Source organism: Ochotona curzoniae, unplaced genomic scaffold, assembly GCF_017591425.1.
Source record: "Ochotona curzoniae isolate NIBS_2020 unplaced genomic scaffold, NIBS_Ocur_1.0 patch414, whole genome shotgun sequence".
NCBI lineage: Eukaryota > Metazoa > Chordata > Mammalia > Lagomorpha > Ochotonidae > Ochotona > Ochotona curzoniae.
In genome coordinates this window covers 118,698-136,471 of record NW_024466989.1, presented here as the reverse complement: position 1 = coordinate 136,471, position 17,774 = coordinate 118,698, and the positions used below count along the sequence as shown (strand labels likewise).

Sequence of the window (17,774 nt, the reverse complement as noted above, 5' to 3'; positions counted from 1 at the left end):
TAAATAGTCAATAATAAATGGGAATGGTTAAATAAATTGCATTCATTAAACGGAATATCATGCAGCCCTTAAAACTATGTTTTCAGAAAAATTTTAGTGCCATGAGAAAAATGTGGCAATTCTACAGTGAAAAAAAAAATAAAACTAGTTTAAAAACCATTTATGGTATGATCCCACTTACACCAAAAATGTATATGATATTCACACAGACAGAGAAGATGTTAAAGGGGGTTACTATTTGGTTGTGATATTATTTGGTAAGCAATTTTATGCATTTGTAATATTCATGTTTTTTGCCAAGTATCATTTTGTAACTCAGAAACACTATGCTAATAACTTCTTTTGATGTCCTGTCATTTTCTGGGCTATTAAGCTCCAGAAGTGTTTTAATTAGCATGTATTTGTGTATTTTAAATAGATGGGAACAATATTACTATGCTCCAGCTTCTGCTACATTTTCAGGCATACAAATTCTTTCGGTAACAAATTACATCCCCTGCTTATTTTATACTTGTTACAACACTTTACTAAAAGGTAACATTGTAATTAGAGCATTATTTGTTTTATAACCTATACAAACACTGCCTTTGACATCTAGGTTCTTCTATTTCTTAGAAGATTTAAAAATCAGTATTCCATTACCTTTTTGAGTAAAGCATACTGTATATATACACATTACATGTATGCTTTCTAAAAAACATAATTGTAACTTACAATTTTCCTACATAAGGAAAAAATGAAATTATGGTAGCTTAACAACAGTCTATCGTCTATAGCATCACAAACATGCTGATAGGCATAAACATGTTTATTAAGTGAAATGTATCCTCAAAAAAATAAAAAAGGAAGTTTGTATGTAATTTGAATTTGTGGATTTAATCTGTCAGAATTTCTTCCAACTTGCACCAAAAACACACAAAATCATTTAAAGTGTAGTTGATGTCTAGATAGAAACTCCAGAATCTACTCTTGAATCCATCGCACCAACTCCACTTTCTATTTTTAGAAGGAATGGGCACTGGGACAAAGGTTGTCACAGAAGCTAGTTTTCAAACATCAAGTCTTGTGAGGACTAGGGACAAATACTGCCATTGGTTAGTGTTATAAGTTCACTGAGTTTCTTCCACTCTTCTCCTCTCCCACCTCGCCTGGAGTGGGAGAAGCTGTTTTTCCCTCCTTTAAGGACGGCTGGCTTTCCACCTCAGTCCGCTTCCTAAACCACAGAGTGGTCGTCGCTGTGGACCCCGGCCAGGATGGTATGGTTGAGGGAGGAGGCCGAGCGGTCTGAGCCTTCCGCTGGGCCGCTGCTGTTCTCGCTGCGCTGGCAGCAGAGGATCTGTCTGAAGGTGGCGCTCATCTCTTTGTCGCGGTAGGAGTAGATGATGGGGTTCATAGCAGAGTTGAACTCAGCAAGGAGAAGAAAAAATTTCTCATAGGCCAGAACATCACACTGGGGGCAGCACACGTCGAGCAGTAGCAAGACCAATCCGGGGGTCCAGCAGATGATAAAGGCTCCTACATAGGATAGAGGAGGAGGATTCAAAAGAGAGAACGGAAAGCACGTTACAAAAGTGGCCACCATCACGTAAAACGATTCCATTCTAATACAACAGTGAGACCCGAGGCACAAACCATCACTGCAAATGGAATATTCATTTTCTGAAAGAAGAAAAACCCTCCAGTTATAAAATAATAAGAGCTCATTTATTCAGTTCCTACTAAAATGACTCAGGACACACTAAGGATGATTCTTTTCAGCAAAACACAGAAAGCTTGATAAGCAATTAAGATGTGAAAACTCCATTCAGGGACACATTTCCCCTCTTAAAAGACATGACTTTTAACACCAAGTGGCTGTTGTCAGGCAGGATAAGCACTAATGATAACCACGCTTTAACGTTTCATTTGGGTTCCAGCTCTGGATTCAGGTGGCTTGGACTTCAATCCTTGCTATGCCTTTTATGAATCAAATGAACTTGGTCAAATGATTTTCCTACTTCAGCTTGCACATCAGAAAAGCTGAGATGATCATACATACTTTCTGACGTTTGTTTAGAAGACTTAAAAAAAATTACTTAATGTGTTTTAACAGTATCAATACTTGTATTGTCATTAAAACCTCAGTAGCATGAACCAGGTGGGTATTTTGCTCTTATTTGACAATTTCTTAAATGATGTTGGTCCATATGCTTTATAAATAACAGCTCAATCCTCCCGATAGCTACATGACACATAAGGAGCCGTCCCATTGTACCGATGAAGAAACAGACCCAGAATGCTTCGATGACTTGCTCAAGGCCATGGCCTCTTATCAACCAGGGCCCAATCCTCTATGAAGTTCTGCTCATAGCATCTAGCTTCACAGTCCATAGTCCAGAAACCCTACACTAAATTGCCACTAGTAGAAAATATATTAAACCAAATTTTATATTTAGATCAATTTTTTTCCTTCATCAACTATTCTGAACTATTCTAATTTTGCTACAATTTTAGGAATAGAAATATAGATTATATTCTTCATTTTTTTCTTATTTGATTCTTGCAATCCTTCATCAGTTTTCTCTATAAAAAGAACAGGACTGGCCACCAGGGCAAGGGCCAGGGAGTTTCACCATGTCCCTTTCTGCCTCACCTAAGGATCCTCAGGCTTGACGAGAAGGGGTCTAGTGTTACTCCCCGAAGTTTATTTAAACTGTTAGATTCAAATGTATTGGCCTTGTGAATGGAGATGTGGATTGGGACAGGGGATTTGGATGAGCCTCAAGCAATGAACTCCACAAAATACAAACAAACGAGACTGAGTATCCAAACAGCCCAGTTTTCAATGTGAGCTTTCTTTTTTGAAACTTTTCAGCAGGGAAATGAAAATAAAGCAAAGAGAAAAGTACCCCCATAAAACTCTTTGTTCTACAACAGAAATGCGTATTGGTTTTAAACCGCTGTTCACTTTGAAGACTGTCCAAGGTGCTTCATTTTCTAATAAATACAATACCATAGATTTTTCACAGAGAGAAAAAAATATTTCAAGTATCAGGAGATAATAGTCCGGCAGCTTTCTGAAATTCAATAAAAATGTTAATAAAGCATTTAGACCAAGTCCTTGAATTTCTCTGCTTGAAAACTCATTCAGAAAGCTAAACATAAAGTAAAATCAAAGGAATGTCTCTTGGGTTTCAGAAATAATGCATTATTCATCGAGAAGCCAGGAAGGGAATTATTCTCAGGGTAGAAAATGCTTGGATGGAAAATGCATGGTCCCATTATTTCATTTTACTTGGAAACTAAAACACACAGGCCCTTCATGAATGGAAGACCATTCTTTCAAGTTGCTTTTCCTCTTTTATCAAAGCTCTAATTGAGTTGAAACTCAGGGCTTGATTAGATACCCACAGTAAGCATCTCAACAGATGTATCCTAAATAAAACCATCTTTTTCTAGAATGAATACTCTTATCCTCACATACTTGCTCAAGCTGCTTGACTTTGTGCAAAAGGGAGAGAATTCAAAGTGACTTGTTTATGATTTCTTCCAATATTAAAATTCAAAAAGGGGTTGAGCTTTCCAGTGAGTTATGAGCTTACAAACTACCCTATGGGCCTCACATTCAGACCAGGAAAGGCCAGGAGGCTTCTTAGATTGCAGACAGGAAGTGGTAAACACCACAAACCTAACACAGTAACAAGCACATGGGGAAGCTTCATTGAGGAACTCAAGGTCCTCTCCCTTCTCCGTTACAGAAAGCTCTGTGTTTAGTAGCACATTTGGGCCCAACCGCACAGCCCTTAAACACCGTGTCCGGATCTACAGGCTTGATGGAATAATTTCAGTGACTCACTTTATGGGTCTCAGGAATGAATACTTCAACCAATCATATGGAACTTCCCCCTCCTTTCTCTATCAGACAGGCATCGATGAAACTGACTGCATCGTGAGGATACTCTACATAAAGAATACTGGAACCAAGAAAATTCCATTGCAATTATGTTCCCAAGTAGAAAAATAAATATTCTGAAAGCAAGTTTCCTCAAATGATCAAATCCCCTGTGAGCTTCTAAACTCAAAAGAAACCTGAGATAATTCAGTGGTGTTGTGAGACTAAAAAAGTATAGTATGGACCTTATCAAGACAGAATCTGCTGAGAGCTGATGTACATGTGTGTCTTTGATCATTTTCTCTTACACTCTGTCACTCATTAGGGTGGAAAGCCAAACCTCCATTTCAGCATCTGAACAATGGGAAGGCTGTGGCTCCTTGCCTACCTCACAGGCCATGACAAGCATCATGCTGGGCCACAGCCTGTAAAAGCCCTTCCACAAGCCACTGCCTACTGCTAATGACAGCAGCACTGACTCACAAGGCTGGTGTATGGGATGAGCATTTGGTGCAGTACAATAGATGCCACTTAGGTCACCTGTAACAATACAAGGAAAAGAAACACTAGTAAATTATGGCTGTTATTTGTAAAGTTGCAAACATAAGTGGCAGAAGATTAAATCATCAAAGATCACGAAGACTGTGTGCAGTTATGCCATACCAAAAGATTCCAACATAGCATTGGTTCTTGATCCCAGCTATACAATAGACTCAGAAGTTATGAGAAGTCTCAGTTTTCAGCTGCAACTTCTAAGACATTAAAGAAAAACAGTATTTTTTTTAAGTTTTGTTTATTTCTATTCGAAAGGCAGATATACAAAGATCTTCCCCATATGGCTACAACAGCTGGAGCTAAGCCGATCCAAAGCCAGGAGCCAGGAGCTTCTTCTAAACCTCCCACACAGATGCAGGGTCCCAGGGATTCTGCCTATCCTCCTTTCCCAAGCCACTGAGTGGGAAGTGGAGCACACAGGACATGAACCACCACCCTCACGGGATCCCAGCCCATGCAAGGCAGGGATTTAGCCATTAAGCTAACACATTCAGGCCCTTTATTTTCTATGATAAAGTTTTGTCATCGTAAGAGTTCTTCTCTCCTCCTTTCCTGCCTCCATCCCCACAATCACCTCACATTATTTTTACCTAAGATATCGCAAAAACACAATCACTCAGTTCAGCATTTCAAACTTAAATTTCTGAAATACAGAGTACCATGGCATAGTAAATACAGGGAAAGGTAGAACATACAGTGTTGCAAATGGTAAAATTTCATTCTTTTTAGTGGCTGAGTAGTATTCCATAGAGTAGATGCATTACCGTTCTTTACCACTCCTCTTTTAATGGGCTGGGTTGTAACCATGTCTTGCCACTTGTGGATTGTACTACTTGTAAGTATAGAGTTGCAGGTCACTTTCTGCCACTGCAGAGTTTGCTTCCTTTAGATATATTCCCAGAGGTGGAATAGATGGGTCATAAGGCAGATCAAGTTTTAGTTGTCTTAGCACTCTCCATACTGACTTCCCTAGTGGTTGCACCAACTTAAAATCCTACCAGCAGTGGAGTAGGACACTTTCCCCCCACACCCATGACAGCAGATATTGTCAGTAGATTCCCGAATGTAGGCCAATTACATAAAGTATAACCTCAGTGTGGTGTTTACTTGTATTTCCCTGACAACTAGGGAGCCTGAGCATTTTTATATATCTATTAGCCATTTGAATGTGTTCTTTTAAAAAAAAAACAAAACTTGCTAACTTCCATTGCCCATTTATTCTCAGGGCTGTTTATTTTGCTGTCATTGAGTTTCTGAATCCTTTGTAAATCATGAATATTAATCCCTTATTGGTTCTGTAGTGTGTAAATATTTTTTCCCATTCTGTTGGTGGCTTCTTCACTTTGTTGTTTATTTCTCTTGCTTTGCTAAATCTTTGTTGTAGTCCAATTTGTTTATTTTGATTGACTGCCTGTGCTTTTGGTGACCTTTCTAAAAAGTCTTTCCCAATTCTTTTATCTTGGAGAGCACTTCCTATGTTTTCCTATAATAGTTTGATGGTTTCTGGGTCCCTGATATATTTAGAGCTCATTTTTTTATACAAGGTGACAGGTGGGAGTCTTGCTTCTTAACGGTATCCAATTATCTCAAAAGCCTTTGTTGAAAAGACCAAATTTTTCCCTAGATTATTTTCAATTTTCTTCTCAAAGATCAGCTGGGGATACACGTATGGGCTCCCTTTTGGGGGTTTCTATGCTATTCCACTAATCTCTGTTTCTGCATCAGTACCAGGCTGTTTCAATAACTACGGCCTTTTAGTATGTCCTAAGGTCTGGGAACTGTGATTCCTCCAACTTTATTTTTATTCTTCACCATAGCTTTGCTTATTTGTGGTCTCTTATGTTTCGAGATGAATTTTTGCATCACTTTTTTCTATTTCTGAGAAGAATGTTGTTGGGATTTTTGTTTGGGATTGCACCGAATACGTACTGTTACATTTGGTGATAAGGACATTTTGATAATGTTGATTCTACCAACACATCTTTTGATGTCTTTCTGCTTTTAGTGTTCTGTAATTTTCATTACTGAGGTCTTCTACACTTGTTGGTTAGGTTTATTCCAAGGTTTTTTCTGCTCTTTTAAAGTGAATTGTACTTGCAAGTTTTTTTCTCAGCCATTAAATGGTTTGTGTATACTAGGGCCATTAATTTGCACTCATTTTTTTTTTTTTTGGTGCCGTGCTACTCCGACAAACTCTTATATGAGTTCTAATAGTCTCTTGATTTATTCTTTACTCTCCTCTGTATAGAATGTTATCCACAAACAGGAAAAGTCTAACTTTTTGTTTTCAATTTGTATTCCTTCAATTTATTTTTCTTGCCTAATATCTCTAGTGAAGACTCCCAATACTAGTTTGAATAGCAGTGGTGAAAGTGAACATCCTTGTCTTAGTGAAGATGCTTCCAGTCTTTCTCCATTCAGTCTGGTGCTGGCATTGGGTTTTGTTCATATATTGTTTTGCTTGTGTTATAGAATATTCCTTCTATGTCTATCTTGCTTAGGGTTTTTAGCATGAAGTGGTTGGATTTTATCAAATGCCTTCTCTGCATCTATTCAGATGATTATATGGTTTTTATTCTTCAATTTGCTGATGTGGAACATCACATTTATTGATTTGTATATGTTGAACCATTCCTGCATGTCAGGGATAAATCCCACCTGGTTTGGGTGAATGATCTGTCTGATGTTGGCCAGTAGTTTTCAAAGAATTTTTGCTTCTTTGTTCATCAATGATACTGGCCTGTAGTTTCTTTCTCTCTTTCTCTTTCTCTCTCTCTTTCTGTTTCTCTCTCTCTCTTTCTTTCTTTCTCTCTCTTTCTCTCTCTCCTCTGTCTGGCTTTGGTATTCAGGTGATGCTGGCTTCATAGAACAAGTTTGGAAGTATTACCTCCCTGTCTAAGATTTTGAATAGCTTGTGGTGGATTGGTATATTGCAGTAAGTCCTTCCTGAAACATTTGGCAGAACTCAGCAGGAAAGACATGCGGTCCTGAGCTTTTCTTGGGAGGGATTTAATTACGGATTCCATCCCTTTCCTTGTTATAGGTCTAACAAAATTTCTCATTACCTCATGATCTAATTTTGACAGAATGTATGTGTCCAAAAACCTATTCATTTCTTCTATCTCTTCTGATTTGTCGGTGTATAGTTGCTTGCGATAGTTCCAGGTTATTTATTCTATGCAGGCCTGAGGTCTCCATTGTTTTATTTCCTTTTTCGTCTGATTCTATTGATTCGTGTTTTCTGGTAGGTTGGGCTGGTGGGAAATCTATTCTGTTGATTTTCTCAAAGAAACAGTAATATTGTCTCTTTATAAGGCAACCTTCATGCAAAATGCAAGACAGAAATATTCTCATAGATGAATTCTATAATGGAGACAAGCATAGCATGAAGTGAAGCTATGTTGCAATATGCATCTGTACTTATGAATAAAAAGAAGACTCTCGATGGAACTGTTAAACACATCTTCACAAATGATACTGAATTTTTCATCACTGCTAACACCTACAATGCCAACATTCACTTGAATAGCAGAATGAGGACATGTGACTGCTGCTGAAGGACGATGCTATTGTAATAACATGGGGGGAAATGGTGTGGTGGGAAAATGGGGAAGGTTAAAAGGGGACATGAAAGAGTTAATCCCTATACCTACAACACCATATCATGGAAAAGAATAAAAATGATAAAAAAAAATTAAAAAGTGACATACATATTATACTTTAACAAAAACAATGAAAAGAGGTCAAGTGACAAAAAAAATCTGTTACAATTTAAAATCGCCCAAGCAAGGTGATTTGAATTTAATGATATATGCTTCATGTTCACTTTGTTCATGATTAGCCACCATTTCTTCCACAGATGAGCCTGTAAAGATAGTGTGTGCATGTGTGTGTGTCTGTGTAAAGGCTGAGTTGGAAATAACATTAACTATTGTTTAACTTAAACTGTTCCACAATTAATCTTATTTCATTAAATTTAATGGATCCCAGCTAGGACCGTTGCATTGCAATAGATGATTTCATTCTTTTTTTCTTGCTGAGTAGTATTCCATGGAGTAAACATATCACAATTTTCCTTACCCATTCAGCTGTCTGGGTTGTTTCCATGTCTCAGCTTTTGCCAACCGTGCTGTTATTAACAGAGAGTTGCAGCTGACTCTCCCAGGTGCTGATTCCATCTCATTTGGGTATGCTTCCTGGAGTGGGATGGCGGGATCATGTAGTAGATCTATTTTTAGATGTCTGAGGAAACACTGTACTAACTTAGGTGGCCTCAGCAGCCAGATTTTCACTTAAAATACAACATCAGAGACAGAATGGAAAGATAAAATAATCAAAATAAATGCAAAAAATATATAGGGTTTTCCACAGTCTGGATTACAGTGGCAGCATGTGGAAAGAAAAAAGGAGGAATGCAAACGTGTTTAGGAGATGACCTCTGGGAGAAGGTGAGAAATCTGACATGGTCTAGGATGGACTGTAGGTTTTCAGTTTGTCTGAGGGAAGGCTGAAGCCCCTTTCTGCTGAGAAGGGAAGAGGAGACCATGCTAACCGGTAATCTCAGGGAAAGTGAAGGAGTTGACAACCCTGGTTTTGTACAGATTTCGTTGAAGGTAGCTGGCAGATCTCAGCTGATGAGATCTTGAAAGACATCATCCCAGGCACACAGCAGCTGGAGCTCTAGCAAGCAGTCTCTCCAGGCTTCGAACAAAAGTGCTTACATGCCACTTGATCTTCCAGTGTCACATATAACACAGGAGAAGATATTCAAAACGTATCTGTGTGTCCCTTTTCCTTGAGCAACCTTCATACCTTTCTTATACATCTGCCAAAGCAATCTGGGAGGCCCTAGGATACTCACAAAAATGGAGTGAGCAGTGCTGGAATGGAGGTGCAAAAGGCAGGGAGGAAAGAGGTTGTTTTGGAACACCAGGTCACAGCTGCAGACCCAGATCAAGTTACCACACCTTCCCTCCAATCTACACAAGCCCATCAGCTGAATAATGCTTTCCATCTGGTCTCACAATTAAAGTCTCTGCTAGGATGGTTTTTTCCTAACCAGTTGAACTTTGCTTACATATGGAATGCAAGAATCAAAGTTAAGGAGAAAAAAAGTCCCTGCCAGAGAAGACCTCTAGGGAAAGTGTGCAGGATTTTTGATTAAAAAGGCAGAAAGCATTTTCAACCTGGCTGGCAAAATTGTGTTTTTACAAAAAAAAAAATCAGATATCCCACAGATCTAAAACAAGTCAAAGTAAATCAATTCTACACTGACACTCTACCCAGCTGACCTCTCATTGGCTCACTCTTTCTGTCTCTCAAATGAGGGTCTCGGAATCAGTTCTCCCTGGGTCAGAGATTCACAGAGGGGATCAAATGAGAAAAGTCTTTGAGCACATAAGCTACGTTTCCCAATGCCTAAGTGGTGTACCACCTCATGGAAGGCATCTTGCTTTCCAGAATCCAATCCAATCCAATTTTAGTTCATCTCAATAAACCATATTATGATTTTGGCTATTGAACTGTTAACATATAACTTGGTTACTAGGAATTCCATGTTACATATAAGGCAATGTCAGAAAATAGATCTAAATTGATTCCTTGATCTAGCAGGTAAGGAGTTGTTACAACAAATGTGGGTGGATGGCTTTTTGAAATTAAAGTTTAATCTGAAAGAATGACTTAGGTAACAAAATATCTTTTCCAATCACTGGAAATATAGTTAAAATTGTTATCCCGGGCCCGGCGCAGTGGCGCAAGTGGTTAAGTCCTCGCCTTGCACGCCCGGGATCCCATATGGGCGCCGGTTCTAATCCCGGCAGCCCAGCTTCCCTTCCAGCTCCCTGCTTGTGGCCCGGGAAGGCAGTCGAGGACGGCCCAAGGCTTTGGGACCCTGCACCCGCGTGGGAGACCCGGAAGAGGCTCCTGGCTTCGGATCGGCATAGTATCGGCCCGTTGCGCTCACTTGGGGAGTGAATCATCGGATGGAAGATCTTCCTCTCTGTCTCTCCTCTCTGTATATCCGCCTTTCCAATAGAAAATAATAAAAATAAATCTTTAAAAAAAAAATTGTTATCCCCACAAAATATTATTTCTATTTTGAAATCAGTTTTCCTCCCTAATTTTTAGTGCCCAACACTTTCTGCTTCTTCATGGTTACTGTGAATAATATACACAAAGTTCCATGATTTCATTCATTGTGTGACAGACTCTACAGTTGCCTTCACTCATTCTTTTTTTAATTTGCAAAAACATTTGTAATACACATCATATTCAAAGGCTTGTTGCATTCAAAATACAGAGTTCAAGAAATAAAAGCACAAAGGGCATCGTTCAGAGGGAATAGAAGCAAGGGTTATCACTGAGCAACACTGATTTTTCAGGGAAGGGCATGAACACAGCACAGACGTCTAAGATGGGTGCAACATTCATTATGTTCTCTTGAACTGGATGAAAATGCAGCCTGCCCCGCATACCACCCTGAGCAATGCAATTCTACCTTTCCTATACTCGAGGGAGGGCTAAAGTCCCCTTCCCTGTGGCATTTTTCACTCATTCTCCTTAGCTTTTAAGCACTATCACACACATGCATGCTCTGCATAATAAGCATGTATGCGCACTACACACCAGTGTTCCATCTACCTTGCGACACTTTATCAGCAGCGATAAACAAAAGGCACCACCATCTTCACCTAGAGTTCTACAAAGAAAATATGTAAGAAACATGAGCAAAGAAGTAAAAGAAGAAACACTTCTCGAGCTGAACACCGAAGTGCTCACGTTAAAGAAGCTCACTTAGCACTGACAAGGCAAAATAAACAAGGATACTCTTATATATTTTGCTGAAATATCTTCAATAAGTATTAAGAGAGAAATAGAGGCAAGGTAATCAATTACTTAATAACTACCACAACTTACCTCTGCAGTCAATTCTAAAGCAATGGAAGAACAGTTTCTTCAAGATTTTTTTTTTTAATTTATTTCATTTTTTTAAAGATTTTTTTAAAATTTGTATTGCCAAGTCAGAAATACAGAGAGGAGGAGAGACAGAGAGGAAGATCTTCCATCCAATGACTGCAATGGCCAGAGCTGTGCTCTGAAGCCAGGAGCCAGGAACTTCCTCCAGGTCTCCCACATGGGTGCAGGGTCCCAAGGCTTTGGGCCATCCTTGACTGCTTTCCCAGGACACAAGCAGGGAGCTGGATGGAAAGTGGAGCTGCTGGGATTAGAACTGGCGCCCATATGGTTTCCTGGCACATTCAAGGAGAGGACTTTAGCTGTTTCGGCACCGTGCTGGGCCCTCTCCAAGATTTTGAAGGTTAAAGACTTGTAGCCCATACTTTTAACAAACAATGCCTAGCCAAACTGCTTTACAGTATGAGGTTATTTCATGAGTTCAGATGAACAAAATGGAAAGACACATATAGAAATGATAAAGTTATTTCAGGACATCTTCTGCGAAGACAGGGAAGAGGAAGGAATAGTGGAGAACCTCAATCACATGAGCGCACTTCAAAAAGTTCATGAGAATGGAATTTAAAGATGTTTATTTTGTGCTAAAGGTTTTACAGTCCAATGATCATTTTGTTTCATATTATGTACTTTTTAAAAACTTTTCAAAGACTCCTTATTTATAAAATTTAAACTTAAAAAATATTCATTTTTATTTTTTACAGAGAGAAAAGGAGAGACAGAGAGAGAGGTCTTCAATCCACTGACTCCCTTCCAAATGACTGCAATGGCTGGAGCTGATCCAGTGCCAGGAGCTTCCTCTGGGTCTCCCTTGTGGAGGCAGGACTTGAGACCTTGAGACATCTTATGCTGCTTTCCCAGGCCATAGGCAAGGAGCTGGATCAGAAGTGGAGCAGCCAGGACGCAAACAGGTGCCTAGCTGGGATGCTGACACCACTGGCAGAGGTTTAAGTGTGCTATACCACTGCACTGTCACCATTTAAAAAGTTTTGTACCACAATAAAGTTGCCTTTTAATTCCATTATCCAAGGACTTTTTAAAGTATCCTTGTATCTATAATTCTTTTAAGAGATCTGAAAGAAACAGAAAATGTTACAATCTGTTTGATTTTATTTTTAGGAAGTCAGATGTTTGTCATTTTATGTGTTTAAATATTTCCTATTCAGATATTTATAAATCTAAAGAAATTAAAGTTGAATGTTCAATCTTTTTTTTAAGAGATGAGAGTAGGTAGAATAGTAGACAAATGATAGCAGATGTGATTAGCATCTCAAATTGTTAAAAAAGAATTTCAAAATTTACCGTTAGTCACTACTAAAAACAGATCTTGGAGGTACAACTCAAACAGCTGCAGACATAAAGACATAAAAAAGGAAGAAGGAAGGATCAAACAGGAAAAAGAAAACTCAGTTTATCAAAGGACAGGAAAGGAAAAGATAAAACATAAAACAAGACAACATACACATGCTAATATTTAGAATAGAATATCAAGAGCAAGTCAGAAAACGTTACAAAAACATTATAAAACAGAATCTTGGGCTAAAATGCAGCAACATGACTCCTGCACTTCTTTTCTCTCCTCAAACTTCTGTGTTTTGCTTTTTTTTCCTTCTCTAGCAGAAGACATGCATAGTTTCCTTCAGCACAAGCATGCCGCAGATGTAATTCCCAGTTTTTAATTACAAAGTGCTCTGGCTCACTTATCCCAGCTCATACCACTAATTTCTAGGCCCGTTGCTCAGCTCTCATTGGCGATTGCTTCTCTGGATGTATCTAGGTGTTATACGCTCTCTTTCTCATCCTATTTTCTGGAAGGCAACCATGAACATCCTCACTAGAATGCTTGCCTGAAGGCAAAGTTATTTCCTCTTAGGACACTGTCTTCTAGTTTCAGCACTGCCCATGAAAAGTCTGGTGGTGTCATGATTCCACTGGTTTTTGTGACAAAGAACTGTGCAACTGACATTTCCAAAATTCAACTTAAACTGACTTACTACTTCTGAAAGTAGTAATTTTTCTGCTCCTTTCAATCTGTCATAACCCTTCTAATAATATGATCTTGTACCCTCTCCCCAATCCCATTCCTACTCACTCTGTACCTATTACTACTGCAAAGCTTTCTCCAATTAATTCAGACTGTTACATATCTTAGCACTTTATTCACAACACTCTCTAGAAGCCAAAGCTGTGATTTGTTTTTGTTTATGGTGTGCTTATTGATACTATTTTGCCTATCACTGGGCCTATAAAGCACTGAAATATGCAGAATATATCAAGTAGTATATAAATATTTGTTAAATGAATATAAAAAATTAAAATCTGGCTAGGTAATGATTAAGATCATTAACCATTTTTCTCACCCGCTACAAACAACATCATAATTTTATTTAAGATTTAGGAGATCAGAAGCATTACTGGAATATATCTATCTTGCTATACTGTCTTCATTCAACCCATGAAGGTAATATTACCTAAAATCTCATGTACTTTAAGTTAATAAAAAAATGTTTATTTCATGGAGTCCTTTTCTATTTACTCTTTTGTTCATTTCTTTTGGGAACTTTAAAGATTTTATCTGTTTGAAAGGCACGGTTGGTGTGAACAGAAGGGGGAAATCCCTGAGCCTATGGAACTGTATCATTCAAAATGAAAATTTAAAAATCAAGAAAAATTATTTTTAAAAAGAAAGAGTTTGTACATAGAGACAGCGAGCCAGAGACAGAGAGCTTCCATCTGCCAGCCCACTCCCCAAATGGCTGCAAGGACTTGGTGTGGGCCAGCCCAAAATCAAGAACCAGGAACTCCTAGCTGGGTCTCCCAGGCAGGTGGCAGGGGTCTAAGTACGAGGGTCTTACTCTGCTGCTTTCTCATGCACATTAGCAGGGAGCTGGACAGGAAGTGAGATTCCAGGATGCAGCCTTCAGTGCTACAGCATGGGATGCAGGTGCTGTAGGCAGCAGCTTAACACACTCACAACAACACAGTCCCTGGGACTTCATTTATTATAATACATATAGCATCTGTTTTCCAGAATCTACATTTTAAAGTTAATCCCAAAGTCTCTTACCATTTCTTAGTGTTTTTGTCTCCATGCCTGTTTATTCTTACTGTTTTTTAATTTCCATGTTTGTTTGTTTTTAATCTGGTATCCTGTGAGATTTTTGTGCTTGATTTTCAGATCAATGTTTGATTTTTAGTCATGTCTATTTGCTATACGTTATGTGTTTGTTCACTGTTCACTAGTCATGTGGGAAAAAAAGGTACAACAATCAGGTAATTGTGAGTTTTCAAGATTACTTTCTTGTTCTAGTGATACTTATATATAGTAATTAAAGTAATTTAGCCAATTTAATATCGAATCTGAGAAGCTGTCAGCTAGAACTTCAGCCTATTTTGTGTTTTCTTTACCATCCCGTTTTTCAATGACAACACTGCTCTACCACCCAAGGAGCTGGGGAGTCCACTGTTCCATGGAATGTCTGTCCCTTCTGGAGGAAAATATCCAGATTGAGGGATTCTCTTAATTTGGAAAGACATTACAATGTCACCAAAAGCAGCTTTTCCAATACCTAAAGTATCCAGAGATGTTAGCAAGTGAATAGGCAAGATGGCAAATCAATCATGCAGAGAAAGTAATCTGCTGAATGCTCTTATCCACAAAGCGAACAAGCAAAGTCACAACAATGCTCACAGAGCATGGAAACGGGACACTGACATAGTTCTCTCAAGCACACACACACACACACACACACACACACACACACACACACACACACACACACAATTTCCAATGGTAGCTAACATTCCAAGGAACAGAACATGGAACCTAAGATCTCTGTAAAAATACAAAATAGAAAAATCTTTAATTTACTCTCCAAAAAATCAGTACAGTCTTATATCATGGGACAATGGGTCAGTGGTTCTCCCATTCTCCCCTACACATGACTTAGTATTTTTACCCCAGCTCTGTTTTGGGGTGTAGTAAATGAGCTTAAGAATGACTGAGCAAGGACCAGCACTATGACGTAGAAGGCTAAGCTTCCACCTGCAGCACTGGCAACCCATTTGGGTTCTGGCTCAAGTCCCAGCTGTTCCAATTTGGATGCAATTTCCTGCTTATGGCCTGGGAAAGCAGTGCAAGATGGGCAAACACACTGGGCTCCTGCACCCATGTGGAAGACCTGGAGGAAGATCCTGGCTCCAAACTTTGACTTGGCTCAGTTCTGGCCACTGTGGCCATTTGGGAAGCTAACCAGCAGATGGAAATCTCTCTCTCTCTCTTTCTCCCACCTTCCTGCCCTTCCTCTCTCCCTGTTTCTCTTTCTCCTGCCTTATCTTCTTCTCTTCTTCCTACTCTCTGCAATTCCACACTTCACACAAAAATAAATCTTTCTTATGATTAAGTATTTTAAATATATTTTATTTATATATACACATATATAACTCATGTTTTATATGCATTTTTCTTGTATTTTGAAATAAGATATTTGCACTAATTTTTTTCACCTAAACTAATTTTGTAACTTTTAAAGAATATTTTGCATACATACCTGCAATGGTTCCCGTTTTTTATACACAATACACAAGGGAGCCAAGTAAATTGTATTAATATATTTACATATAAAGAGTTCACCATTCTTAAGAACCTAGGTCTCTTTTGCCTCCTAGTCTAAGTAATAAATTGTAATTTTTAAAAATTTTCCCCATTTATCTCAAAAATAATAAGCCTTACACCTCACAGAAAATCAATGTTGTCAACTCCAGAACAATACCATATAACTTAGAAAGTGATACTACACGTATTGCATGACTGCGGTCTAGCTGTTACCAAGGGGACTTGAATAATATTTACCCTCTGAAAGGATAAAAGAAATCCTTCCCAAGCAAAAGCTCAACACTAACAGGAAGTTTATAATTGATTTTGCAACACATTTTATTTTTTTAACTATTAATTAATTTTTTTTTCCAAAATAAAATGTCAAAACAATTACTGACATCTTGCTAAAGGATGTACGTTCATAGGATATACCTAATGACAAAATCCTGTGAGTTCCACGTTTCACAGTTCATGAACACTGGCATGAAGCAAAAAGAGATGTATTACTCAGGACATGAATTCCAAGGATAGAGAAATGCAATGAAAGTGTCATTTCCAGTTCATTTTCTTACAATCATAGAGGAAAAAAATTAAAAACCCAAAAGCAAACTTGGAAAATTTTGTGAGATTTTTAATAACATAAAAATATTAAATGCATAAAACATGTTTATTTTACTGGCCAAAAGACATTAAAAAAAAAAGACTGGCAAAAATTGTAAATGTGGTCATTCTTTCTGCAATTGGTTATGTCTCCTACAGCTGCCAAATGACCTGGATTGATCTTGACAAAGCTCAGATTCTTGGCAGAGCAGGAGGGAGGTACAGTGTGTTCTACTCTAAAATGATAGCTTTGTGCCTAAGACATCTCCCATCGTTACAAACTTTTATAATTTTTTCATTTAAAGAAAGCTTATAAAACAATTTGGGATATCAATGTTTAAGACAAAGAAATGTCACATTCACGATTGGACATCTTTTTTTCTACATGGTATGGAGAAAAGTACCTATGATGAAAATCAAGATTAAATATCACAAACCAAATCCTGACACGAACAGAAACTCTAAGCAAAAGACAATCTGTTCCAAGCCTTCAACACAAAATGTAACAGTATCTCTTCCAGGAATTTATCCTATATTCGCACACAACACATACAAGCGATTATTTATAGCATTTTTGCAGTGTTTTTTTTAATATGGAAACAACTTGGATAATTATATGGAGCAATTGATTAAATTCACTGCATTCCTAAAGCTGAATCTTATTCAAGCACCACATATTATTTGGTAAAAAGAGTAAGACATAAAATACATAATATAACTATGTTGTGCTTTAATAACAACCAAAAAGACCACTGCTTTAAGAACAACACAACAATAACAAAAATCCACACACAAACAACATACCTCTAAATCCCAAACAGAGGATTTTTTTTTAAGGATTTATTTTATTTTTTATTGGAAAGGCAGATATACAGAGAGGAGAGACAGAGAGGAAGATCTTCCGTCCCATGATTCACTCCCCAAGTGAGCGCAACTGCCGATGCTATGCCGATCCGAAGCCAGGAGCCTCTTCCGGGTCTCCCATGCAGGTACAGGGTCCCAAAGCTTTGGGCCGTCCTTGACTGCTTTCCCGGGCCACAGGCAGGGAGCTGGATGGGAAGCAGGGCTGCCGGGATTAGAACCGGCGACCATATGGGATCCTGGGCGTGCAAGGTGAGGACCTTAACCACTTGCACCACTGCACCGGGCCCAGAGGATTTTTTTTTTCTTTTTAACATT

The 17,774-nt window shown here is 38.4% G+C and overlaps 1 protein-coding gene across 1 annotated transcript in view; it reads right to left on the bottom strand.

Moving 5' to 3' along the window:
• Positions 1 to 787: 787 nt before the first annotated feature.
• Positions 788 to 17,774, bottom strand: part of LOC121167651 (lysophosphatidic acid receptor 1-like) — a 73,404-nt gene continuing 56,417 nt past the window's right edge. The window contains exon 3 of the mRNA XM_040997198.1: positions 788 to 1,515. Coding sequence (XP_040853132.1) covers positions 1,214 to 1,515 — 302 coding nt within the window. The 3' untranslated portion in view covers positions 788 to 1,213. The remainder of the gene's footprint in view (positions 1,516 to 17,774) is intronic.